This window comes from Centruroides vittatus, unplaced genomic scaffold (genome assembly GCF_030686945.1).
Source record: "Centruroides vittatus isolate TY-2023 unplaced genomic scaffold, ASM3068694v2 contig_345, whole genome shotgun sequence".
Taxonomy (NCBI): Eukaryota; Metazoa; Arthropoda; class Arachnida; order Scorpiones; family Buthidae; genus Centruroides; species Centruroides vittatus.
The window spans coordinates 101,287-128,878 of NW_027122170.1; the positions used below are offsets into that span (position 1 = coordinate 101,287).

Below are 27,592 nucleotides of genomic sequence, written 5' to 3' on the forward strand. Positions count from 1 at the left end.
CCAGGCTGATGGTGAAATGGTTGCATCCTTATAGTTTAAACACTTCTGTTAAGCCAGATCTGTATATCTCATATTTCTTAGTTGTTGATGCCAGCTCTGGTGAGTTTACAGGTGCAATGATTCTGGCTTCCTCTCATTTAACCATGGATCCATCTGTCGGCGCTACTTTTGATAACGCAGTTATGTACCTGTTAAATTTCTTTCCTGTCATTACCTATGTGTGTAGCAATGATTTGTATTATGTAATCTTTGTATTATTTTTTCTTATAAAAATAAACGGCCATGACGCGGCACCTCTATCGAGCCCGCCACTGTTTGGTTTGGTATAACTTTGGAACGGACTAACGTAGTCATGTATGATTTTTTAAACTTATTTGTAAGGTCTCCTGCTCACTATCTGCGAACACATAACTTGCAATAGTGATACATTTAACAGGTTATGGGCCCAGACACAGGTATTTACTGAGTGAATAGTGAGACAGAGTTTTATTTTACGTAACGGGTTTATTTAGCGTACGTGTACAAGAACAAAGACAAGATGGCCGACAGTGTGAAAACGGTTATCACGAAGTTGAACAGGAATAATTATCTGGCTTGGAGGTTTAAAATGGAGCTGCTACTTATTGACAGTGACTTATGGGATGTGGTATGCAATCCACCACCTGAGCCACAGACGAATGAATGGAAACTAAAAGATGGAAAAGCAAGAAGTAAAATCGGACTCATGGTAGAAGATTCGCAATTACAGCTCATCAAAAAGGCAAAAACTTCAAAGGAAATGTGGGAATCGTTAGAAAAACATCATCGAAGATCAACACTTACACAAAAAGTAAGTCTGTATAAGAAATTATTTCGCTTAAAGTATGAAGAGGGGCAGGATATGGAAAGACATTTAAATAGTATAGAGGATTTAGTAGATGAGTTAACCGCTTCGGGAGAACAAATGAGTGACAGACTCATGGGAATTCTTATGTTGGGAAGTTTCCCTGATAATTATAATACATTAACGACTGCTCTTGAGGCAAGAGCAGATATGGACCTCACTCTTGGATTCGTAAAGATTAAGATCATGGAAGAGTATGAGAAGCAATCAAGAGGATCGATTGGACATACCATGAATACGGATGAAGCGACGGCTTTGAAAACAATGGTCTGTAAACAGAAAACCGGATGTTGCTATTGTGGGGGTCCCCATTTGAAAAGGGATTGTCCTGAATTGGGCAGAGGAAAGAAAAAGAAAGAATACAAAGTAAAATTAACTGAAGTCCAGGAAGAGTATGATCCGTTGGACAATAATGAAACATACGAATGCCACTCTGCATGTGTGAGCGCACAAAATATGCCATTAGGTATGAAACAATGTCTTGCTGTGAAGACTACGAGGGATTGGTATGTTGATTCAGCAGCAACAGCTGACATGACAAACAACAGGAACTTCTTCAGAAAATTGAACAACAACAACCGTAAAATTGTTCGTGTGGCTGATGGAAGAGAAGTGCCTGCAAGCAGAGTTGGACATGGTGAACTAATTTGTGATGAAGGTAATGGCAAGTTAAAATTAGATAATGTGTTATATGTACCACAATTAAATGGGAATTTATTGTCAGTCTTAAAAATGATGCAAAGAGGTTATGATGTGTATTTCGACAGCAAAACAATGCAGTGCTACATAAAACGAGATGGCAAGACACATGCAAAAGCTGAGCTTTGGGGATCACTATTTGTGTTGAGCCAACACAATGCCTTACAAGTATTATCCATGCCCAAGAAACAGTGTGTACATCTGTGGCACTTGAGGTGTGGCCACCGTGATCCATCTGTAATGCGTTATATGGCTGCCAAAAGTGTCGAGGGTGTGAAAATTAACGAGTGCGGATGCACTGTGGGATGTGAAAGTTGCATGAAAAATAAAACGCCGCGGAAACCATTTCCAAAAGAATCGATGAATAGAAGTAGTACAAAGCTTGAGCTCTTGCACAGTGACTTGTGTGGACCCATGCAAGTGAGAACCCCTGGTGGAAATAGATATTACATAACGATTATAGATGATTATACTGGTTATACCAAAGTTTATCTGTTGAAGCACAAGTCCGAGGCTAATGTAAAAATAAAGGAATATGTAAATTATGTTGAAACACAAATGGGATGCAAGGTGAAAAAGTTCCGATCTGATAGAGGAACTGAGTACATGAATGAAGACCTGCGTAAATTTTTCAAAGAACATGGTATTAAAGTTCAGACCACAGCACCAGATTGCCCTCAACAGAATGGCAAGGCAGAACGGAAAAATCGCTCTCTTTGTGAGATGGTAAGAACAATGCTGCATGATGCAGAATTAGGAAAATGCTACTGGGGTGAGGCATTAATGGCGGCAAATCATATCCAGAACAGATTCAAAGGACCCAATCACACCATCAAAAAAGGACCCAATCACACCATATGAGAAATGGAAAGGTAAGAAGCCAAATATTGAGTACTTCTGCCGTTTTGGATGTACAGTAGAGCGTCGATAAGTGGAACGTCGGTAAGTGGAATGGCCGGAAAGTGGAATGATTTTCAGTTGGACTGTGTCGTGCTCAATCGAATGTTTTTGATACTAAATTTACTTCTAAAGTATAATTTTCATGTTTTTTATATTCTTTAATATATTTATTTTGTTTGTACAAAATGCAGAAATAATTTTTAACGATACGATAGCCTCGATGATTATTATAAAAATTTTCGTTAGGCTTAAAATCGATGAAAATTCAACACGAAGCGACACGCAACGGAGAAAAATTCAACAGGAAGCAACACGCAACGGAGAAAAATTTGAACATCGGACAGGTTAATGTATTTTTTCATACAAAGTCGGAAACTGGAACAAATCATTAACTGGAAGGACCCCAGTCCCCAATTGGTTCCACTTATCGACGCTCTACTGTATTGCTTACACAAGAGTTCCTTTTGGAGTAAGAAAGAAACTGGATGTAAAGGCAACTGAAACAAGATTTGTGGGATTGAAAGTGGCAGCAAGGCATATCGATTGCTGGATATCATAACCAAGAAAATTAAGATAAGTCGTGACGTTGTCTTCATAGAAGAAGATCCACATGACAACATGAGCTCGATCAACAATTCATCCTCCCACATTACCACAGTGAAGATGACAGCAAAAGTGAAGTGCAAGCTAACCTAAATGAAAGAGCCATCTTTAACAAGCAATCTGAGGACAATCTGCCACTCTGTCGCTCTACGAGAAACAACAAAGGTCGTCACCCAGACAGATTGATTGAAGCAACACCAAGTATGGTTGTTTCTGAACCAAAAACCTACAATGAAGCCGTCAACGGAAAAAATGCAAATGAGTGGATAAAGGTAATGGATGTGGAAATTTGTGCACTCAAGAAAAATGGAACATGGTTGTTGGCCAATCCACCACCAGAAGCAAATGTTGTCGGAAGCAAATGGATATATAAAATTAAATGTGATCCACATAGTAAACCGACAAGATACAAAGCCCGTCTGGTGGCACAAGGCTTCAGTCAAAAATACGGGGAAGATTATGACCAGGTATTTGCTCCAGTGGCAAAGCCAACAACCTTTAGGATCTTGCTCACTCTAGCAGCTAAACGTAAAATGCATGTGAATCACTATGACATTGAGACAGCTTTCTTGAATGGCGACCTACACCGTACAGTGTACATGCAGCAACCTAAAGGCTATGACACAGAGGAACCAAGCAAAGTTTGCAAGCTTGTGAAAAACCTTTATGGGTTGAAACAGGGAGCTACTGAGTGGAACAGAAAATTGCATGAAGTACTGACTGAATGCAGTTTTGCGCAGAGCATAAATGACCCCTGTCTGTACACCAAAAAAAGATGCTATGCAACAATGTACATCATTGTACATGTTGATGTAATTGCAGCATCAATTTTCAAAGACTAATCCAGCAACTTCAACCTTTAAATTTCCGGTACAAACGACGAAAATTAACAGAAAAAACTAACGTTTTCGAATCTCCATCGAGATCTTCTTCAGGTTCGTTAATGGAATGTCATGAGAATAGAACTCTTTTGAAGTTCAAAAATCGAACATCTCCAGCGTGCGATGACGATGCAAAACATAAGATTGATATAATAGACCTGAGTCTACTAACGTAACGTCGCAAAATATCAATGCAGGAAATAAAACCATGTCTACCATCGTGGATTGACCTCCGAGATGTATCGCCACGCGTACGATAAAACGTTGCTGTCTTTGTAATTAATGCATTTCCCCGATTTGGTAGCTCTGTAAATCTCCAGGGTCTCCAATGCCCTAATGTGGTCCGTTTTGAACGACTTCTTAATGAGGGTGGCGTTATCGAAGTCCGCTTTTACATCGGGGTCCGTGGCATACGTCGACAGGGCGGTGGTGTGCCTTTTTTTGGCAACGTCATTCTTATGTTCAGAAACCCTTTTTTGGAGGGATCTCTTGGTAGAACCAATATATACTAGGTCCCTTTGGAATCTGTGGTCTCTTAACGGGATACTATAAACGCCCGGTGCCCTTAAAATGCTCGGTTTGTCCTTGGCGTTTCTGAGAAGCGAATAGATAGATGGCGTTCTCGTGTACGCTAACTTGGTGCCCTTCCTTAGCGCTATTTCCCTCTACAAGGAATGGAGGTCTTTGTTGTATAGTACAACCGTGTGCTGGTCGGGGCTCGAGTTAGGATCACTTCGCCCTGCGGAGGTGTGATGCGCCGTGTTTATATTACAACACTTACGAGCTAAATTGCGGATAAGGCTACTTTTGTATCCATGGCTAGTGGCAATGTCTTCAATGTGTTTTAGCTCTGCGATCGTGTCTTCCCTTTTAGTATTATGGGTGAATGCCCTATTTACTAACGCCCTGAACGCCGCAATTTTATAAGGGTACGGATCCTCCGACCTAGCGGGTATGTACATAGGTAGGTAGCCGGGTTTGTAGTACACCCGCGTTTCAATATTGTTTATATCGAGCTGAATGGAGACGTCTAAAAAATGCACTCTGGTGTCTGATATTTGATCAAGCTTGAGCGTTAGACCAAACGGGTTGTTATTTACGATGTGCAAAAAATCATCGACCTTCGGCTCGCCCTTCCATATGATAATCACGTCATCCACGTACCTACGGTACAAAATAATGTCAGGTGTAAACATGGGAACGACATCCCTCTCTAATTGCCGTATAACCAACTCACATAGGTCGCCCGAAATTGGGCTCCCCATGGGTACCCCCCTTTTTTGTAGATATGTGGTATTGCCGAACCTAAACAGCGAATTGTAGCACATTAGGTGTGTGAGTTCCAGTACATGCTTGCGGTGTGCCGGAAGACTATATTTGGCCAGCAAGACGTCCCTGAGGGCGCAAAAGCAAGGCTGGAGTTTGATGGATGGATACAGAGCCTGAAAATCAAGCACCGTGAGGTGAGCGCTCTCTGTTAGCTGTGTATGTTTCAACGCGTCGACCAGCTCTCTGGAGTTCTTCACCGTTAAAGCATACTGTTCTAGATGTCCAGCCAATATGCGTTGTAATTTGTTCTCTAGAATTCTAGTGGGGGCTCTAGCTTTATCCAGTATTGGTCTGAGGGCCGGCGTAGGCTTGTGCGTTTTCGCAAAAGCAAAGAGCCTGGGCGTATCTGGTGACGCGACCACCGCCCTGTCCAAACCTTGCGCTTTTGCAAGGGGTGTGCTCGTGAACCGTACCACCCGAGCCTGTAGCTTGTTCACATAATTATCAGTCACCTGCTCACATTCAGTATCCGCGATGTATTGCATCATCATTGTCTTGTAGGTCTCTTCCTTGAGTAGAACCAATGCCCTGTTCTTATCCGCCCTTAGTAGAATAATACGTTCTTCTGCAAGCCATTTCTTGGTTCTTCTTATTTGCCACCATAAGTTCACTTTTTCATTACGCCTGCTATGGTTTATTTTCATGGCCGCCCTCCATCTGTAATGCTCCTTGTAGACCTCATCCAATCCGTGCACCATTCTTTCAATATCCGGCATAACTGTTTCCAGCATTGGTCTCGACGAGCCCGGAGTATACATCGGGCCGTGCGCCATAGCTTCGATTAGGCAAGCTGGAGGAACAATGCCGTCCCAGCAGACAAGTGGTGTGGGGGGTGCCTTTCTCCTGTTGGGTTTTTGTTTACTCATTATCCACTCCAATTTCTTCTTGTACTTACGGGCCAATTTTCTTGCCAATATTTCTTGAAAGACGGCTACCTTTTGATTTTCAAGTTGTAGGAACGCCCGGTTATGTTCAAAGAGGTCGTCTTCTGCTTCGATCACCTTGTTGAGGCAGGAGTATACGTTCTTCCTAGATGCTCTAATAGCTTTTCTCAGACACAACAATCTAAGTTTCGGTATTAAGGATTCACATCCCAATGGTAGACGTATCCTGAATATAGACATGGGATACACGTTATTCTTCTTACATTCCAGAAGAAAGTTCAGTTTAGCCCTTGCTTTGGTTAAGGCCAACGTTAATTTCTTGTAAGCTCTAGCCGGCATAGCTATCTATTGAAAACAAACTTCACTCGTGACTACTGGTACATATAAAGTCTAATCCAGCAACTTCAACCTTTAAATTTCCGGTACAAACGACGAAAATTAACAGAAAAAACTAACGTTTTCGAATCTCCATCGAGATCTTCTTCAGGTTCGTTAATGGAATGTCATGAGAATAGAACTCTTTTGAAGTTCAAAAATCGAACATCTCCAGCGTGCGATGACGATGCAAAACATAAGATTGATATAATAGACCTGAGTCTACTAACGTAACGTCGCAAAATATCAATGCAGGAAATAAAACCATGTCTACCATCGTGGATTGACCTCCGAGATGTATCGCCACGCGTACGATAAAACGTTGCTGTCTTTGTAATTAATGCATTTCCCCGATTTGGTAGCTCTGTAAATCTCCAGGGTCTCCAATGCCCTAATGTGGTCCGTTTTGAACGACTTCTTAATGAGGGTGGCGTTATCGAAGTCCGCTTTTACATCGGGGTCCGTGGCATACGTCGACAGGGCGGTGGTGTGCCTTTTTTTGGCAACGTCATTCTTATGTTCAGAAACCCTTTTTTGGAGGGATCTCTTGGTAGAACCAATATATACTAGGTCCCTTTGGAATCTGTGGTCTCTTAACGGGATACTATAAACGCCCGGTGCCCTTAAAATGCTCGGTTTGTCCTTGGCGTTTCTGAGAAGCGAATAGATAGATGGCGTTCTCGTGTACGCTAACTTGGTGCCCTTCCTTAGCGCTATTTCCCTGTACAAGGAATGGAGGCTTTGTTGTTGTACAACCGTGTGCTGGTCGGGGCTCGAGTTAGGATCACTTCGCCCTGCGGAGGTGTGATGCGCTGTGTTTATATTACAACACTTACGAGCTAAATTGCGGATAAGGCTACTTTTGTATCCATGGCTAGTGGCAATGTCTTCAATGTGTTTTAGCTCTGCGATCGTGTCTTCCCTTTTAGTATTATGGGTGAATGCCCTATTTACTAACGCCCTGAACGCCGCAATTTTATAAGGGTACGGATCCTCCGACCTAGCGGGTATGTACATAGGTAGGTAGCCGGGTTTGTAGTACACCCGCGTTTCAATATTGTTTATATCGAGCTGAATGGAGACGTCTAAAAAATGCACTCTGGTGTCTGATATTTGATCAAGCTTGAGCGTTAGACCAAACGGGTTGTTATTTACGATGTGCAAAAAATCATCGACCTTCGGCTCGCCCTTCCATATGATAATCACGTCATCCACGTACCTACGGTACAAAATAATGTCAGGTGTAAACATGGGAACGACATCCCTCTCTAATTGCCGTATAACCAACTCACATAGGTCGCCCGAAATTGGGCTCCCCATGGGTACCCCCCTTTTTTGTAGATATGTGGTATTGCCGAACCTAAACAGCGAATTGTAGCACATTAGTGTGGAGTTCCAGTACATGCTTGCGGTGTGCCGGAAGACTATATTTGGCCAGCAAGACGTCCCTGAGGGCGCAAAAGCAAGGCTGGAGTTTGATGGATGGATACAGAGCCTGAAAATCAAGCACCGTGAGGTGAGCGCTCTCTGTTAGCTGTGTATGTTTCAACGCGTCGACCAGCTCTCTGGAGTTCTTCACCGTTAAAGCATACTGTTCTAGATGTCCAGCCAATATGCGTTGTAATTTGTTCTCTAGAATTCTAGTGGGGGCTCTAGCTTTATCCAGTATTGGTCTGAGGGCCGGCGTAGGCTTGTGCGTTTTCGCAAAAGCAAATAGCCTGGGCGTATCTGGTGACGCGACCACCGCCCTGTCCAAACCTTGCGCTTTTGCAAGGGGTGTGCTCGTGAACCGTACCACCCGAGCCTGTAGCTTGTTCACATAATTATCAGTCACCTGCTCACATTCAGTATCCGCGATGTATTGCATCATCATTGTCTTGTAGGTCTCTTCCTTGAGTAGAACCAATGCCCTGTTCTTATCTGCCCTTAGTAGAATAATACGTTCTTCTGCAAGCCATTTCTTGGTTCTTCTTATTTGCCACCATAAGTTCACTTTTTCATTACGCCTGCTATGGTTTATTTTCATGGCCGCCCTCCATCTGTAATGCTCCTTGTAGACCTCATCCAATCCGTGCACCATTCTTTCAATATCCGGCATAACTGTTTCCAGCATTGGTCTCGACGAGCCCGGAGTATACATCGGGCCGTGCGCCATAGCTTCGATTAGGCAAGCTGGAGGAACAATGCCGTCCCAGCAGACAAGTGGTGTGGGGGGTGCCTTTCTCCTGTTGGGTTTTTGTTTACTCATTATCCACTCCAATTTCTTCTTGTACTTACGGGCCAATTTTCTTGCCAATATTTCTTGAAAGACGGCTACCTTTTGATTTTCAAGTTGTAGGAACGCCCGGTTATGTTCAAAGAGGTCGTCTTCTGCTTCGATCACCTTGTTGAGGCAGGAGTATACGTTCTTCCTAGATGCTCTAATAGCTTTTCTCAGACACAACAATCTAAGTTTCGGTATTAAGGATTCACATCCCAATGGTAGACGTATCCTGAATATAGACATGGGATACACGTTATTCTTCTTACATTCCAGAAGAAAGTTCAGTTTAGCCCTTGCTTTGGTTAAGGCCAACGTTAATTTCTTGTAAGCTCTAGCCGGCATAGCTATCTATTGAAAACAAACTTCACTCGTGACTACTGGTACATATAAAGTCTAATCCAGCAACTTCAACCTTTAAATTTCCGGTACAAACGACGAAAATTAACAGAAAAAACTAACGTTTTCGAATCTCCATCGAGATCTTCTTCAGGTTCGTTAATGGAATGTCATGAGAATAGAACTCTTTTGAAGTTCAAAAAATCGAACATCTCCAGCGTGCGATGACGATGCAAAACATAAGATTGATATAATAGACCTGAGTCTACTAACGTAACGTCGCAAAATATCAATGCAGGAAATAAAACCATGTCTACCATCGTGGATTGACCTCCGAGATGTATCGCCACGCGTACGATAAAACGTTGCTGTCTTTGTAATTAATGCATTTCCCCGATTTGGTAGCTCTGTAAATCTCCAGGGTCTCCAATGCCCTAATGTGGTCCGTTTTGAACGACTTCTTAATGAGGGTGGCGTTATCGAAGTCCGCTTTTACATCGGGGTCCGTGGCATACGTCGACAGGGCGGTGGTGTGCCTTTTTTTGGCAACGTCATTCTTATGTTCAGTAACCCTTTTTTGGAGGGATCTCTTGGTAGAACCAATATATACTAGGTCCCTTTGGAATCTGTGGTCTCTTAACGGGATACTATAAACGCCCGGTGCCCTTAAAATGCTCGGTTTGTCCTTGGCGTTTCTGAGAAGCGAATAGATAGATGGCGCTCACGATACGCCCAGGCTCTTTGCTTTTGCGAAAACGCACAAGCCTACGCCGGCCCTCAGACCAATACTGGATAAAGCTAGAGCCCCCACTAGAATTCTAGAGAACAAATTACAACGCATATTGGCTGGACATCTAGAACAGTATGCTTTAACAGTGAAGAACTCCAGAGAGCTGGTCGACGTGTTGAAACATACACAGCTAACAGAGAGCGCTCACCTCACGGTGCTTGATTTTCAGGCTCTGTATCCATCCATCAAACTCCAGCCTTGCTTTTGCGCCCTCAGGGACGTCTTGCTGGCCAAATATAGTCTTCCGGCACACCGCAAGCATGTACTGGAACTCACACACCTAATGTGCTACAATTCGCTGTTTGGTTGGCAATACCACATATCTACAAAAAAGGGGGGTACCCATGGGGAGCCCAATTTCGGGCGACCTATGTGAGTTGGTTATACGGCAATTAGAGAAGGATGTCGTTCCCATGTTTACACCTGACATTATTTTGTACCCGTAGGTACGTGGATGACGTGATTATCATATGGAAGGGCGAGCCGAAGGTCGATGATTTTTTGCACATCGTAAATAACAACCCGTTTGGTCTAACGCTCAAGCTTGATCAAATATCAGACACCAGAGTGCATTTTTTAGACGTCTCCATTCAGCTCGATATAAACAATATTGAAACGCGGGTGTACTACAAACCCGGCTACCTACCTATGTACATACCCGCTAGGTCGGAGGATCCGTACCCTTATAAAATTGCGGCGTTCAGGGCGTTAGTAAATAGGGCATTCACCCATAATACTAAAAGGGAAGACACGATCGCAGAGCTAAAACACATTGAAGACATTGCCACTAGCCATGGATACAAAAGTAGCCTTATCCGCAATTTAGATCGTAAGTGTTGTAATATAAACACAGCGCATCACACCTCCGCAGGGCAAAGTGATCCTAACTCGAGCCCCGACCAGCACACGGTTGTACTATACAACAAAGACCTCCATTCCTTGTAGAGGGAAATAGCGCTAAGGAAGGGCACCAAGTTAGCGTACACGAGAACGCCATCTATCTATTCGCTTCTCAGAAACGCCAAGGACAAACCGAGCATTTTAAGGGCACCGGGCGTTTATAGTATCCCGTTAAGAGACCACAGATTCCAAAGGGACCTAGTATATATTGGTTCTACCAAGAGATCCCTCCAAAAAAGGGTTACTGAACATAAGAATGACGTTGCCAAAAAAAGGCACACCACCGCCCTGTCGACGTATGCCACGGACCCCGATGTAAAAGCAGACTTCGATAACGCCACCCTCATTAAGAAGTCGTTCAAAACGGACCACATTAGGGCATTGGAGACCCTGGAGATTTACAGAGCTACCAAATCGGGGAAATGCATTAATTACAAAGACAGCAACGTTTTATCGTACGCGTGGCGATACATCTCGGAGGTCAATCCACGATGGTAGACATGGTTTTATTTTCTGCATTGATATTTTGCGACGTTACGTTAGTAGACTCAGGTCTATTATATCAATCTTATGTTTTGCATCGTCATCGCACGCTGGAGATGTTCGATTTTTGAACTTCAAAAGAGTTCTATTCTCATGACATTCCATTAACGAACCTGAAGAAGATCTCGATGGAGATTCGAAAACATTAGTTTTTTCTGTTAATTTTTGTCGTTTGTACCGGAAATTTAAAGGTTGAAGTTGGTGGATTAGACTTTATATGTACCGGTAGTGACGAGTGAAGTTTGTTTTCAATTTTCAAAGAAGCGTTAGATTGGCTTGAAGTGGAAACTAACAAATATTTCCACATGAAAAACCTCGGAAATATCGATCATTACCTCGGAATAAAATTTGATCGAGATGGTGATGGAATATTCCATCTAAATCAAAAACATTTTATAACTGATATACTAGTAGTATTTGGACTCCAAGGTGCAAAAACCAGCAAGATTCCCCTTGATCCTGGATATTTCAAAATTAAAGAGAGGGGACCAAGGATGGAAAGTAACAAACTGTATCTCAAGGGTATAGGTAGTTTACTGTACCTTGCAACTAACACACGCCCAGATATATTGGCAGCAGTTTCCATCCTCGCCCAGTGTACTAAGGAACCAAGAGCAGCTGACTGGAATGAGGTGAAGAGGGTGTTTCGATATCTGAAGGAAACGGCTGATTGGAAACTGAAATTGGGTGAGAAGAGCAACACTAGAACCACACTAGAATGTTTCGTCGACTCAGACTAGGCAGGTGATAACACAGATCGAAAGTCGCATACAGGGTATGTCTTTAAATATCAAGACAGTCCTGTGTCCTGGTACAGTAAAAAGCAAAGTAATGTGACACTGTCCTCGACTGAAGCTGAGTATGTTGCACTTTGTGAAGCCGCTCAGGAGGCTGCTTGGCTGAAGCGAGTGTTTCTGGACCTTGGGGAAGCCGTCGATAAGAAAGTAACTATGTACGAGGATAACCAAAGTTGTATGAAAGTGGCAGAGAATGATCGTGTGAGTCAACGTACAAAGCATATTGATGTCAAATATCATTTTGTAAGAAATGAAGTGAAGAATGGGAATGTATGTATTATGTAGTGCCCTACCAAGGAAATGGTAGCAGACATTTTAACAAAACCAGTGTGTACTGAAAAACATGTTAAATGTGCTAGACAACTTGGACTCGATGACTGTAAGCAAAATGGGACAAATCATTGAGGGGGAGTGTTAAATTTCTTTCCTGTCATTACCTATGTGTGTAGCAATGATTTGTATTATGTAATCTTTGTATTATTTTTCTTATAAAAATAAACGGCCATGACGTGGCGCCTCTATCGAGCCCGCCACTGTTTGGTTTGGTATAACTTTGGAATGGACCAACGTAGTCGTGTATGATTTTTTTAAACTTATTTGTAACGTATCCTGCTCACTATCTGCAAACACATAACTTGCAACAGTGATACAGTTAACAGTACTGACTTTTTGCTATGTCATATTTATGTTCTTTAACCCTTTTGTTAAGGTTTCTAGTCATGACTCCTATATACTCCTTGTCTATCCCCAAGAGGTCGTTCTTGTATGGTATTGCGTACACTCCTGGCTGTTCGCTCTCTTTAATCTTATCTTTGTCATTTCTAAGTAACGTATATAAGGTGGGAGCTCTTTTGTATATAATATTAGTGTTTTTGTAGTTCGCAATTTCTTTCATAACAAAGGATTGATGTTTATTATATGTGAACTTCATGATACTGCTGTTTCCGTCACGATTTTTCTTGTTCTTTCTAGGATCCTTGTATGAGGCAATTAGGCATTCTACAGTTCTTGCTCCAAATCCCAACCATTTAGCTACTTCTTTAATTCTATTTAGCTTCTCTATTGTATCTAGTATGTTCGAGCAATACAGAAAAGCTCTTCTAATTAGAGTTCTAAAGGCTGAGAACTTATATGTCATAGGATCATCGGATGTCATTGAACAACATACTAGATACAATAGAAGAGCTAAATAGAATTAAAGAAGTAGCTAAATGGTTGGGATTTGGAGCAAGAACTGTAGAATGCCTAATTGCCTCATACAAGGATCCTAGAAAGAACAAGAAAAATCGTGACGGAAACAGCAGTATCATGAAGTTCACATATAATAAACATCAATCCTTTGTTATGAAAGAAATTGTGAACTACAAAAACACTAATATTATATACAAAAGAGCTCCCACCTTATATACGTTACTTAGAAATGACAAAGATAAGATTAAAGAGAGCGAACAGCCAGGAGTGTACGCAATACCATACAAGAACGACCTCTTGGGGATAGACAAGGAGTATATAGGAGTCATGACTAGAAACCTTAACAAAAGGGTTACAGAGCATAAATATGACATAGCAAAAAGTTGGTACATAACTGCGTTATCAAAAGTAGCGCCGACAGATGGATCCGTGGTTAAATGGGAGGAAGCCAGAATCATTGCACCTGTAAACTCACCAGAGCTGGCATCAACAACTAAGAAATATGAGATATACAGATCTGGCTTAACAGAAGTGTTTAAACTATAAGGATGCAACCATTTTACCATCAGCCTGGAAGTATATAATCAGAAAGAACTTGTAAGATGGTATATTCAACAGGCTCAATAAAAAACTTGGAATACTATGGGTTTATACATTGTGTAGATGTTTACTTAATAAATTTTGTATTGTATTTTAGCTTACTTTTTATTTATTCTACTTTATTTCTCGTTATGTTTAGTTTACATAATTAAATTCCATTGTATTACTTAAGTTCTAATATAATTTAAATTTGAACTTGTTGTTCGAAACTCTGTAGAATCGAATGTCTTTAACCTGATGATGGCCCATAGAAAGGATTGAAAATGTGAGTCCCCAGATGAGTTCGAAAGCAAATAAATCGCGAAGTTCTTGCGTTAAAAAAATGATAGCGATAAATTGTGTTATGAAAGAGAAAAAAACCTTTGATCTAAACAATGCAACACAAGAATGTAAACAACGAGACTCGGAACTGGTCGAACACCTGTCAAATAATCTGTAAACTCTAGCACAAGTGCTCATAAACAGGTAGATCTTTGACTCGAGTATTTATAAATTTTTGACGGGATAAACTTTCTCGAAAAAAGGGAAATTTTTGACAGACGAAAAAGATTGTTAAAGTTTTAGATGTCAAGGAAATTACAAACAATGGCCTGAATTATGAGTGCAGGTGTTATAGTATTATAAACAATTCCGAGTAGAGTCGACAAAGAGGTAACAGATGTACACCTCGAATTGGACCTTTCCCACAACCCAAGATGGTCTCGTTTTGCACTTGGAAACAAAGGGGAGACTAATCGGGAAGCGAGAAAAGGGACGAGGGACCAATCCGAAATATGGATGGTGGATGAGAAAATGTATAAAAATTGGGACTTCAAGGTCAAAAGACAGTCTCCTCTGAATTAAGCCAAGAGTCTCCCTGTAAAGTCATGATCCATGTGAACTGTGTCGTTGCGCAAGATAGGACTCCGTTACGCCACTTCTGACCGTCCGCTTAGCCAGGATCTCATCTCATCTGCCCCGGGGCTGAGACCAACAGCGAAGTGCTCGGCTCATCTGGAATAGTGAAGGACTGTCGATTAAGAATGTAAGCAAATGCTAACTAATAAATGGTTTTTTGTGTGAAAACACTTGTCATCCTTTGCCTCTTCCGTCACAATCCACATATGACCCTCCTTTCGGTTTATCTTGATGCGGGATTAATTAATCCTAGCTAAAAGACGGCAACCTTACACTGGTGTCAGTGAAGTGGGATATTTAAGCCCAGTCTACACCAGTCTGAATCTTACACACCTGACATGAGATTGTTTGTTTAGCAGAATAAATGAACTTTCACAGTAATAAGGTGTGTTTATTTTATGATAATATTATGTTTGAGTTATTTTATAATTTGTTTTTATATAAATTAAAAAACAGAAATTTTATCACTATTAAAGATGGGATAAGATCTGCAAGCTGTTTTAGTTAATTTCCTGCATGAAAATAATTGCTTATATAAGTACATACTTCCAAAAAAGCATAAAATTTGTGCAGCACACTTTTTAATTTCCAGGTATTTTTCACCTAAATAGGAATATATTTTGGGAGTTCCTACTTCTCAATATTTGTCTTTTAAAACCAAATCATTCTGGAAATCAACTAATTCCAATTGTATCAAAGTTGGAGCTTTTTCAACTTCAAAGGAAAAAGGTCCAATGAAAAAAATAATAATTTCTTGTAACTCTGAAATCATCAAAACGTTTATCAAATTAATTTTTGATTTCTTCAATTTTATCAACATATTGTGAAAATGAGCAACTTTGATTTTGTGCTTTTATCTGCTCACACATAGGAAAATATATCAAAATGTTTTTTTGTAAATGACTTTTAAACAAAGTCAGTTCTTTTACTATATTTGCAATTTGTTACTAATATTACTCGTTATTGTACATGTTCGTTATTAATTAATTGATCTTTGCCTTGCAATGCAATATTACGATTGTGAGAGACTGGACTTGATGAAAATTTGGAGACAAAATTCATTTCTCATCTTTTGAAAGTTTTTTCAATTTTATTACTGGAGGATGATCGCATCTTTCTCCCTGGAGTCATTTTCTTTCCCAGGAAACTCATCAAATGTGTCACTGGGACTAGCAAACTACTACTAGCGAAAATTTACGATTGGTGAAAAGGGATAAAGTGACTTGGAGGTATAAAAAGAGTGACTGAAGGACAAGGAGTCGTTGAGAGTCTGCAAGTGCATCAACAAAGTGCCCGGAACAAAGAGGTGTATCGTCGTCATCCAGGCCACCCAGAATATTACACCCTGTGTTTTTTTAGGAATACCTTCGAACTTTCTGCCAATATGGATTATTATATCCTCTGGTTCTTCATCATTTTGACCGCCAACCAAGGCAAAGGAAAATTTAACACCTTCCCAACTGCTCCTGGATTCCATCCCGACCTAACGACCGACCAAAGTTCATCCATCAGGAAGTTCACACAATTATGAGTGCATCAAAGGTATCTATACCATCTTGTGGTTTCTTATAAACTCTCTACTCGACCATTACTTGATATATGAAAATGTATTCTTTTTAGCTGAATTAAATCTGTTATTTTAGTTGTTAACCTTTGATTTACTTTCGATCCGTTGCCTCTCAACTCTCCTTCATCCCGAATCCAGTCGTCCATGCATGTGACTGCTTGTGTGAATTCCGAATTTGTGGCTGTTAAGGTTTCTGTGTTAGTGGTGTCGAGGCACTAAAGAGGTGCCAACCCTCTGGTCACAAGATTATTCAGATGGTCTGTAATATCTATTAAAAATGCTAGGTTTTTTACCCATAGTGGATCTTTTATAACCAATATATTTTCATTATTTTCATCTTTCACTTCAAGAAATAAAATTATTTCCTCCAAAAACAGATAGAAGCTCTTAGGGACTTTGTGGCAGGACAACCAATAAACTCTGTGTAGTAAGGAAGATCTTCAAATTCAGATTCTAAATCTTTAAGGAATGAAGTAAATGGCTATTGGATAGTTAAGTTCTCTCAATCAAATAAGGTTGAATGGCTTTGTAACTGTTTTAAGTGCTTTGTTCATTTTTAATAATTTTAAACAGAGAACTTGTTGGTGAATAAGGCAATGGAAAGCCCTGATTTTCAGTTTATCTGTATACTCATCGTGTACTTTTCTCATCAGTTATGACACAAATCCTTCAGTTTCACCTGTCATCAATTTAGTGCCATAAGTTGTTATAAAAACAGGCTTGTCAAGAGGAAGCTTACATTTTTCTAAAGTGCTCCATACAGCATCAAAAATATCTTCACCAGTTGTTGTTCCATGAAGAGGAATAATTTCCAACAATTCTTCAATAATCCTCGTGTTATTATCACAACCATGAAAAAAACAGCAACTTGTGCAACATCTCTTACATCTGTGCTCTCATCAATTGCAATTGAAAAACATTGGACTTTGGTATGTGACAATCACTTGTCATTTTTATATCTGTATTATTCAATTGTCCGACACAAAGCCTTTTGTTTGTATTGTGGTTGTTCGTATTGAGAGATTTGTAAGTCTGCGAATAAACGTTACAAATAGGAACACAAAGACATATATATACAATTGAATATTCTTTTATTGCTCTCAGAACACGGTTCTTTTCCTTTTTATTACAATTGATCCCAACTTGACAGAGTTTTACCTTAGTATCCTCCAGTGGCGTGCCATCATTATTATCAATGCCACCTTCCAATGACCTTCCCTTGTATTTTATAAAATATAAATTTTCATATTTTAACGTACTTTGAATTAATTAAAATTAATATTTTATTATAACTGCATTATATATCTTTTACAAATTTCTATACTACATGTGAAAAAATTGTATATTCGAATAATTCAGTGGCGGAAGGAGTGTCGAAACCGGGTCAGTTTCCAATCAACCAGATTATATAGGCATTGGCACATGCAGTTTACAGAGCACCACCCTCACCCAGTTTAGCTGGTAGAAGCGACACATGCATAAAGTGTCCAATTTTATATCCCAGACCGGTTGTGGGCCGTTAGCCACCTGCCTGCTAGACATTCGGCCGCCCTCGCCTGATTATGTCAATCACGAGTAGACTAGATCAACGGCGGGCAATCCCCGGCCCACGGGCCTGCTACGGCTCACAAAAAGTTTCTATCCGGCCCGCGAGTTCTTTAATAAATTACTAAATTGGAAAAATAACTAATTAATAGTTATTTTTCCAATTCTTTTGTAATTTTCGAAAACGATAAGAGAAATAAATGTAGTAATTAACTTTTTATTTATTTATTTCATATTTGCAGACTAAAAAAATTACAAGTCACAAGAAGGCATCAATTAACTACTACGGCCCGCGGAAAAAACGTAAAATTTATTCTGGCTCATGTTATAAAAAAGATTGCCCACCCAAGACTAGATTTATAACTTAACCCAACCAAAAGGAGTTTACTGGCATGTTTTTATGATAGTTCTGTATAGTTGACAGGAGTTTGAAAAAAATCTATTAAAATATTTGATATATTTATTCTGCGTTTATTCTGCTCTCCCATCTTATATTACTTACGGATTTCAATGTTAAACCGGTGATATTACGATTTAGTATGTCCCATCTGTAATGAGATGGAGAAAAAAAGTGCACAATTTTAGTACAGTGTTAAAAAATTAACTGTTACTTTGGCAGCATCATTTACAACCAAATTTAATGAATGAGATGTACAATGGTACAAAAAAAGCTCTAGAATTTATTTTCCTTAAATTTACGATTTATATATCCATTGTCATAAAAATTTGTCTTTCCACTGTTTTTCCAAGACTACAGATATTCAGGTACAAAGTAACTGGTTTTGACTTATTTCTACTAGAAAGTAGTTAAATAATTAAAAAATTAGGGAATGGGGACATAAGTAAAACCCTGCTGAAAGAGCCAGAATTTTACTTAAACAGAAGCTTAACTGAACCAATTACTAGCTCAGTACAGTGGGGAACTGATTTCCGTGTACACCTGGTACTAAAACGAATTACAGTAGTTAGAAAACAAATGACTATTAAGTTTAACATATTTACATCTATGGTGAGAAACGTTTAAAATTTACAACAACCCTGTTGTGTCCTTTGTGATGCGACAAAAGAGGCATTTGACATAACCGGTACCGGTATCGGCACCCTCGGAATTTGTCATGCATGCACACACTGCACACCTACCTGGATCGTCTCTGATTTCATCCATTAGCCACTCGTATCAAGCTATTTGACTAAGTGGATTGTTTTAAAATTTAAAAAGTAAAGAATATTTTATGTTATTTTTATGTACGTTTCTTTACAAAGCTACATTTAATTATAATTTTCTTTAAAAGTATATTCTTACAATTGAATATTTTGTACCAGGTATGTATAATTTATATCCATCACAAATTTTATTTTACTAAGTAAGTTTTAATAATTTTATTTTTAATTTTAGCCCTTATATCATGGCTAGCAATTTAGACTGTAATTGTGATATTGAAAATTTACTTAAAAAAAGTTTTGGCTTAAGACCATATAATGAAAAAGAAAACATTATTAAAAGAGAAAGACCAATGCCTAAATTAAATTTAAGTTCTTTCACAAAAAAATTTGTTCGACATTTTCACAATAAAATTTATGAAGACATAAAATGGCTTTGTGGATGCATAAAAATGCAAAAATTGTTTTGTTGTCCTTGCCTATTATTTTCAAATGAAATTAGTGTGTGGAATAAGAATGGCTTTGACGATTTAAATAATTTGAGTAAAGCTAGAAAAGACATGAAAATCATAAATGTCTCATCGATTCTTTTGTAAAATTGAAGCAATTTGGAAATCAAAATAGAATTGAATTTAACATTAGTAAACAATATAAAATTAATATTGAAAATTATAACAAGATAGTTACGGCTAATAGATATATTGTATTTAAATTAATAGATATTACATGCTTTTTATCAAAGCAAGAATTGGCATTTAGAGGGCATAAGGAATGTATTGAATCTAATAACAGAGGTAATTATATTGAACTTGTTTATTTATTAAGTACGTCAGATAATCAATTAAAAATGCATTTAGAGAAGTCTACAGTTTTTACTGGCTTATCGAACAAAATTCAAAATGAGCTTGTTAATTCATTAGGAAATGTTTTATTGCAAAAAATTGAAAAAGAAATTCAAAATTCAAAATTTGTTGCTATAACTGTAGACGAAACAATGGACATTAGCAACAGAGCCCAGATGTCGACTGTATTTCGTTACGTGAAAGAAAACGGTAACGTCGAAGAAAGATTTGTGGGCTTTACTGACGTGAGTGAGAACAGAGATGCAAATTCGTTATTTACTCCCATTAAGAGTTACTTAGACGAATTTCAATGCACTAAAAAATTAGTGGCACAAACATACGACGGTGCTGCCGTAATGGCCAGAGAACATAATGGTGTCCGAGCCAAAATTAAAGAAATATCCAAACATGCTATTTTTGTACACTGTTATGCTAACAGATTGAACCTAGTTTTCTCTCAATCTGTTGGATATATAAAAAAATGTAAAATATTTTTTCAAACTATGACAGGATTTTCTTCATTTTTTTCTAAATCTTCTAAAAGATCTCACGCCTTAGACCTAGAAGTCAATAAACGTTTTCCTTCAGCCACACCTATTAGATGCAATTACAATAGCAGGATTGTAAACTGCGTTATGGAGTATAAAAAAGAATTAAAACTTTTGTTGTTGAATATGGTTGAAAGTCCAGAACAATGGGATTCTGATACTACAATTGCTGCAAGAGGATTATACCATTATTTAATAGATTTTGATTTTCACTTTTTATTACTAGTTTTTATCTACTAGTTTTTATTACTAGTATTCATCAAATATTTGCACATTCAGACATCCTTTTTAATATATTACAAAAAAAAATTTAATATAGCATATTGTATTACTAGAATAAATCACTTTATTGATTTTTTACGACAGAAAAATGATTTTGATTTGATTTGGGATGCTTTGAAAAAAGATGACATTTTTTTAGAAATTCAACCAAAAAGAGGAATGAGACGTACTGATATTGAGTCTAAAAAGGATTTATATAGATGTCTGTTTTATGAAATAATGGATACATTGATACGAAATTGTATTGACAGATTTGCCGACGTAAAATCTCTAGAATTTTTATCACTTTTAGATTTTAATAATTTTAAATATTATGAAAAACAATTTCCTGAAGAGTTTTAATGATTTACGTAAATTTTATGGAGAATTTTTTGATTTATGTAAATTACGTAGTGAATTGCAATATTTATATTCGTGTCTGAACTATATTGGCAAGTCACTCTTAGACATAAAAAATATTATAATTAATGATGACCTAAACAAAGATGTACTAATAGAATTATTTGGTTTAATATCATTAATTTTTACAATATCATCTACCAATGCATCTGTTGAGTGCAGTTTTTCAAGAATGAAGCAAATTCATACATTTGCCAGGAACACTCAGTCGGAGGAAAGATTGCTTTCTATAGAAAAAGAACTTTTAAATACGTTGATGGAATCAACGACGAGTGACTTTTATGATAAAGTAATTAATGACTTTGCGGGAAAAAATCGCCAAATAGAGTTAATTTATAAAAAGTTATAAAAAAAACGTTTTTCTATAATTATATTATGTATGTATTATTTGTATTTTAGAATTAAAATACATAAATTGTTTATTTTTGTCATTCGCACATACGAATGGACCCAGGACCAGGGATGGGCAACCTTTTTCTACGTAAGGGTCGCATTTCAAAACTTTTGAACTGATGCGGGCTGCACACAAGAGAAAAGAGGGGGGAACTGTCAGTAAATCACAATTCTTTATTCATATATAATTATAAATTAGCATAGGTATACTTAATGTAGCTTCTGACACCGATCTAAACGTAATATATCGGAAATATTTGGTTAAATATCAGTCACTGCTAGTTTTAAATTAATTTCGATGTGTCTGTTAGCCGGTTTCTTGTTTTAATTTTTACTAAATTCATTGCGAAAAAACTTCACAAATATAAGTTGTAGAAAATAACATTTGAATTTTTGTCGAATATCTCATTAAGCTGGGAAATTGATATATTTATTCATATTTTATGCCACGCGGGCAGCAAAAAATATTACTATGGGCTGCATGCAGCCCGAGGGCCGCGGGTTGCCCATCCCTGTCCTAGACCATCACTGACACGCAATTAACTGATTGCCCCTGAAAGTCGGCTTCTTACAGAAACACAGCTTCCCTATCATCAAATATCACGGCATGCCACTGGTATCCTCACTGGAACAGGGGTCACCACTTATTCACGTACAAGCAATAATACACACGCGTGTAACATAAAACCTTTATAACCAACTTAAAAACTAAACTTATAACTACCTTAAAACTAATATAATAGGAAAATGAATAGACTTAGGAAAGATAGAAAGTATATAGAAATAGATAGAAAGTAGCCGGGTTCACAATCGATCGATATCCTTGAAGAAGTGCCCTTTCACAATAGTGGTCTTTTATCCTCTTTCCTTATTCGGCTGTTCATCCTAGATGTTCTCTGATTCTCTCGGCATTATCTAGTCCCTCATGCCTATATTTCTCTGGCCTCAATGGTCCTGCAGTCTCCTTCCTTCCTCTCTCTTCAGAGTTTAGATCACTACCTTGCACCTCCGTTCCTTTCGAGGTCCAGCCAAAAAAAAAGTGTTCACCACTCTCCTCTCTTCTTGCCTCGGGCCTTCCCTTCTTTTGTCTCTCTCCCCAAATTCATGGAAGTCCTAATACCGCCTTCTTTGTCTAACCCTTGGTTCTTATAAGGGATAATCCTCCCCTCCAGCAGTAACAGTTGATATAGAAAGTTTTTGAAGACAATAGACAGGAAATAAGAAAATAGAAATGAAATAAAGGAATTATAAACTATATACAAATTATAATATGGCTGATGGCCACAGTATGTTTCCCGAAAGTTCCATTGCCTGTTAGGCCTGGAGAGGCATTAAACCCAGCAAGGGAACAGGGGGGTATATAAGGAATAAGGGTTGATGGAAGAGCTCTTTTTTCTTTTCGATGCATTTGGAAAGCAAACAAAGGCAATTGGCTACAACTGGATCTGATAACAGAAACATCAGAAGCCAACGAACAGGATTTGGATAAACCTGACAGTTAGAAGAAGACAGTGAATGCACGATGAGCTTCTGAGGAACCATTCTCTGTATTCTAACTGTATACAGTAAACTAATCTTGTAAATAATTTCATGGATTGGAAAAATATATAATTGTCACGAAAACTGAACAAGTGATTGTAACGGGATCGAAGAATCAGATTTATATTAACTCAACTTTGTGTTGAGGAAATAAAACTTACAGGTAGATACTTTCTGTAGTTGTGAACTGATGTCATCTGCCATTTCTGTAATTCTGTGGGCCACCATATTTCTTAATAATGAGATATCTTGAAATGCCTGTACCTTTTCTGGACAAATGAATTTGGCAGCTTTTATCATACATTCCTTGATTAAAGAACCATTGATGAATGATTTTGAATGTTTTGCTAATAAATAGCTTATTTCGTAACTGGCTATTGTTACTGATTAATGAATTTTAATCTTACTTTTAATGAATTTTGTAAGTATTTGTTGCTGGCTATTAAGTGAATTTTTCATTGTTTTTAATTTTTCTTCTCTTATTTTTCCTTTGAAGCATGAAAAATGTTCTTCGTGATTAGTGCTATAATGTCACTTAATGTTGTATTCTTTAGTGACACTAATTGTTTCTTTGCAAATTAAGCACGTAAGTTTATTCTTCACTTCCACACAAAAATAGTTCAGCTCCCACCTTCCTTGAAATTTTCTTGTTTCAAATTTTTTAAATTTTAATAATTACAAAAGTAAGGGGTAATGCAAATTTGCATTACTTTATATTTTTGTCTCATTTCTGATGTATTTTAAATTTAATATTTCAACTATTGTAGCTTAAAACAAGGTTAAAATATATAATAAAGCAACATTATAAAATCACTTATATATGTAAAATACTTATGTTAATTAGGTTCATTGGATTAAATGTCTAGAAACAACAGATTATCAAAAAATTGTTCTCTTGGATCAATTAAAAGATATAATATTATATATACAATCAAACCTTGTTAACATGCCACCATTTGTTTGATCATGAATTTCATGGTTTAATGAGGTAGGCGGTCTATCAAAACAAAGTTTATAACATTGCAATGAAGAAAAAATAAATTTATTTCATATATTTCACACTCTACTGCAATGAATTAAACATATTGTAAACTGAATAAGCTGTACTGAGAAAATGAAAATGATTTAAAACTCATGGAAAAAACTAAAATGTCTTCAGACTTTTGTCATTTATAATCACCAGAAACAAACATCTTTGCAGAAATAATTTTTTATTAGAAAGCCACACCTGTACAAAATTATGTAAAAACAGTTTAAAATGTCCTCTGGTGACAAGCCCGTAATTAAAAACATACATAGTTTAATTAAAATGGCTGATGGTAAAAGTGTGAAGACATTTTAGTTTCTTCCATGACTTTTAAATATGTAAAATACTGTCAGCCATTTTAATTAAACAATGAAAAATAACCTTTTTTTTTTGGGGTATTATCATTTCCAGTCAAACTACATAATCTACATATATTGTACACAAGAGAGGGGAAAATGTGTTGTTAGTATAGTGTGTATACTTTCCCTATGCTCAGTGGTGATATTCAGTGGGTTTGCACAGCTTCGGCCAAACCTGTTGGTAAAATTTTCAGTTTTCCGAACCTTGTTAAACACACGTAACATTTCTCAGTGGTTTTGTTTTTTTTAAAAGATATATTAAAATATACGTATTATACTCTGTAACACTACTAGAGCCTTATACCCTGTTCGCACTGAGCATTTCAATCTAGATTGTGAGCAAGGTCGGGGACTATGCCTTGGTGCGATCTCTCTCGACTGAAACGAGGTTTAATTGTGATCAATTCAAGAGAGTTCTTGAAACTAGATCCAGTCATAAGAGAGATCCTACAATCTCACATGCACGAGATAATACAAGATGGCTGTTGAACACGTGTTGGGCTATGGACAGTGAAATAAATTATATTTCGAGAGATGATGACATCTGTCTATTATCAGCAGTGCCATTTGGGGTGAAATACTTCTCTGCCCAAAAAAGGAAAAAAACAGGTCGACAGCACTAATATACTATTGTTACCTGGTTTTTGCCCAGGGCCTCTTACGTTCCAAATATGCCACTGATTATTAGATATATCACAAGAAAAGGTATTATATTTATTTCTAGCCAAAACTTCCATTTTGTTCGTCAGTGGTTGTTAGGGAAAAATTTTCTGCTAGCGAACCCTTTGTTAAATATTTCGAACATCACCACTGCCTATGCTCAGTTTGAATTGTCTATGCATTACTGTAAATACTTCTAAAAAGCTAACTCATGTTTACTCATGTTTAATGTCTTAACTTTAATTACTGCAGCTGAAGAAGTGATCAATTAACATCTGTTGCTTCCTCTCACCAATTCTTCCTATGTTGTCTAGTGCAATGATATAACACATTACACTGCTGTCGCAATGTTTTTCCAAAAACTTTTGCACTTTCAAAAACCCTTCTTTGACTTTCCTTGTAGGCAGTGGTGGGGCAAGACCTAAATTTGATGTGGGCAGGGTACATTTTGCAAGGCCCTCTGGTGGCGCAAGAAGACGGATTTTATAAAATAAAAAGCAGTTGAAACTGTAAAATTTTTATTCATAAACGTCAAAGAATACAGTTTGCATTAACATTAAAGAAAATTAAAAAAAAAACGATTAAAGAAACAGAAATTTCCTGCTTTTAGCCTTACTGAACTTTTTAATAATTGTATTGTAATTCAGCTTAGATGCCATATATGCTTCAATAGATAAAACTGCCAAAGCTGAAAGTCTTTCCTGACCTATTGTATTTCTTAAATAATTTTTTATTGGCTTTAATTTTGAAAAGCTCCTTTCAGCGTAGGCAGTATTTACCGGTATTTTTAACAAAATTTGAACGACAATTAAATATTTAGGTAAATTTCTTTCAAGTTATTTTCTGTTATGTATTGGAGAAGCTGTTTCACATCTTTAATGAAGTTTGGTAAATTTGAGATCATTGTTTGTAATTCTTCATATAATTCGTAAAGTTGAAAGTCACTGCTCCCACCCACTCGCAGGACTGAGTGTAATCTTGACAGTTTTTTAATATTTGCTATTTTGGAATATTTTTTAACTTGCTTAGATCATAGAGAAAACCAAAATTTTCAAAATGTTGATTTAAAGACATAAATCTCAAATCCATATTGCTTATTATAGAATCAATCATGGTGTTAAAAAAGTCTGTTTCATACTGGCTTTTGGAAGACTGTATAGGTTGATCACTGCCTTCATAATCGAACATCCTTTTCTTTTTGGCTACCCTTTCATTTTTAAAGCCTTTTGGCAGTTCATAACTGCTATTCTCAATAAATTGACAAGCGTCAGACAAGTATTTTTCAAATCCAGCGTGAAAGTAACGTAAACAAACAGAATGGAAAATCCCCAGCTCTGGCTGGCTGGGATTCCCTGTGATAGCAACGCAATGCCAGCAAATGTTGCTAGACTAAATAAATTTTGTATGTCAATATATTTATCATTTTATAACGAGTATATTTTATGTTGTGTTCATGGCTTTTAAGTAATGCATAAACCTTCGAGGCGCAAGGCCCCTCGGACCGTGAAGCCATAGGCAGTGGCCCACGTCGCCCACGCCTTATGCCGCCTTTGCTTGTAGGGTGGTGGTCTCATCTTTCCTCACCTACAGCACAGTCACCTTTATGACCAAATCCCAGAAGCAGACTATTGGCCCAGAAGATGGCCAAAATTAACATGAGACTGACTTGACAAATTCCCAATAGAAATTGCAGAATGCCTTGAAAGCTTTTAACATTCCAACATTGGGTGATATTCTTAACCAGCACTTTTCAAATATGTAATGATAGGACTTTTAATGAAAGAATATTTTCCAAGGCCTTCAGACATTAACAGATTAAAAGTAATTGACAAGAACCAGCTGACTGATTGTCAAGTTGTTGACAAGATAGTGTTACGAGCTGTGGGGCTCGGGATATAAATTGACAGCCCAGTTTCCGAAATTCACACTTCTTAGATACACTAACAACAAATTAAACTTTAAATATCTCGTTAAAAGAAACAAAAACAAAATTTTCCACCGTTCTTGTTTTCTCCTTTTTTTTCGATAAAAAAAAAACGTTCTATGTTCTTTTTTCAAACCCTTCTTTTTTTCTTTTTAAAATCATTCTTTTTCGTTTTGCAAGTCTCCACATCATGGCGCTCGTCTTTTTTTGGAGCCGGCGCAACAATAGTAATTAAGTGATTTACATGTATGTCAAGCTTCATTTCCTGCATATCCATCAAACACAAAAGCAATATTAAAATGCATGTTTGTGCAAGCTTTTAAATTGGGAGAAGGCAGAGAGCAGTTTATCATGAATTTCCTGTCAAAAACATACAGGCAATCTGTTTGCTTATTATTTTTGGCAGTCAGTGAGAGTAGCAGCTTAAGGGAAACATCTTTACAAAGTTTGACTGTATTAAAGTATAGTTATTTCA

At 37.7% G+C, this 27,592-nt stretch overlaps 4 protein-coding genes across 4 annotated transcripts in view; all 4 read right to left on the bottom strand.

Moving 5' to 3' along the window:
* Positions 1-4,631: 4,631 nt before the first annotated feature.
* Positions 4,632-6,518, bottom strand: LOC136974160 (uncharacterized). Its single transcript, XM_067268961.1, has one exon. The coding sequence runs from the start codon at positions 6,516-6,518 to the stop codon at positions 4,632-4,634; it is 1,887 nt and encodes a 628-aa protein (XP_067125062.1).
* Positions 6,519-6,824: 306 nt separating this feature from the next.
* On the bottom strand, positions 6,825-7,874 carry LOC136974161 (uncharacterized). Its single transcript, XM_067268963.1, has one exon. The coding sequence runs from the start codon at positions 7,872-7,874 to the stop codon at positions 6,825-6,827; it is 1,050 nt and encodes a 349-aa protein (XP_067125064.1).
* A 40-nt stretch (positions 7,875-7,914) lies between these two features.
* LOC136974162 (uncharacterized) lies at positions 7,915-9,159 on the bottom strand. Its single transcript, XM_067268964.1, has one exon. It carries the CDS (start codon positions 9,157-9,159, stop codon positions 7,915-7,917), a length of 1,245 nt encoding a protein of 414 aa, XP_067125065.1.
* Positions 9,160-27,368: 18,209 nt separating this feature from the next.
* LOC136974163 (probable ATP-dependent DNA helicase HFM1) overlaps positions 27,369-27,592 on the bottom strand; it is a 257,012-nt gene continuing 256,788 nt past the window's right edge. The window contains 1 exon segment of the mRNA XM_067268965.1: positions 27,369-27,568. Coding sequence (XP_067125066.1) covers positions 27,369-27,568 — 200 coding nt within the window.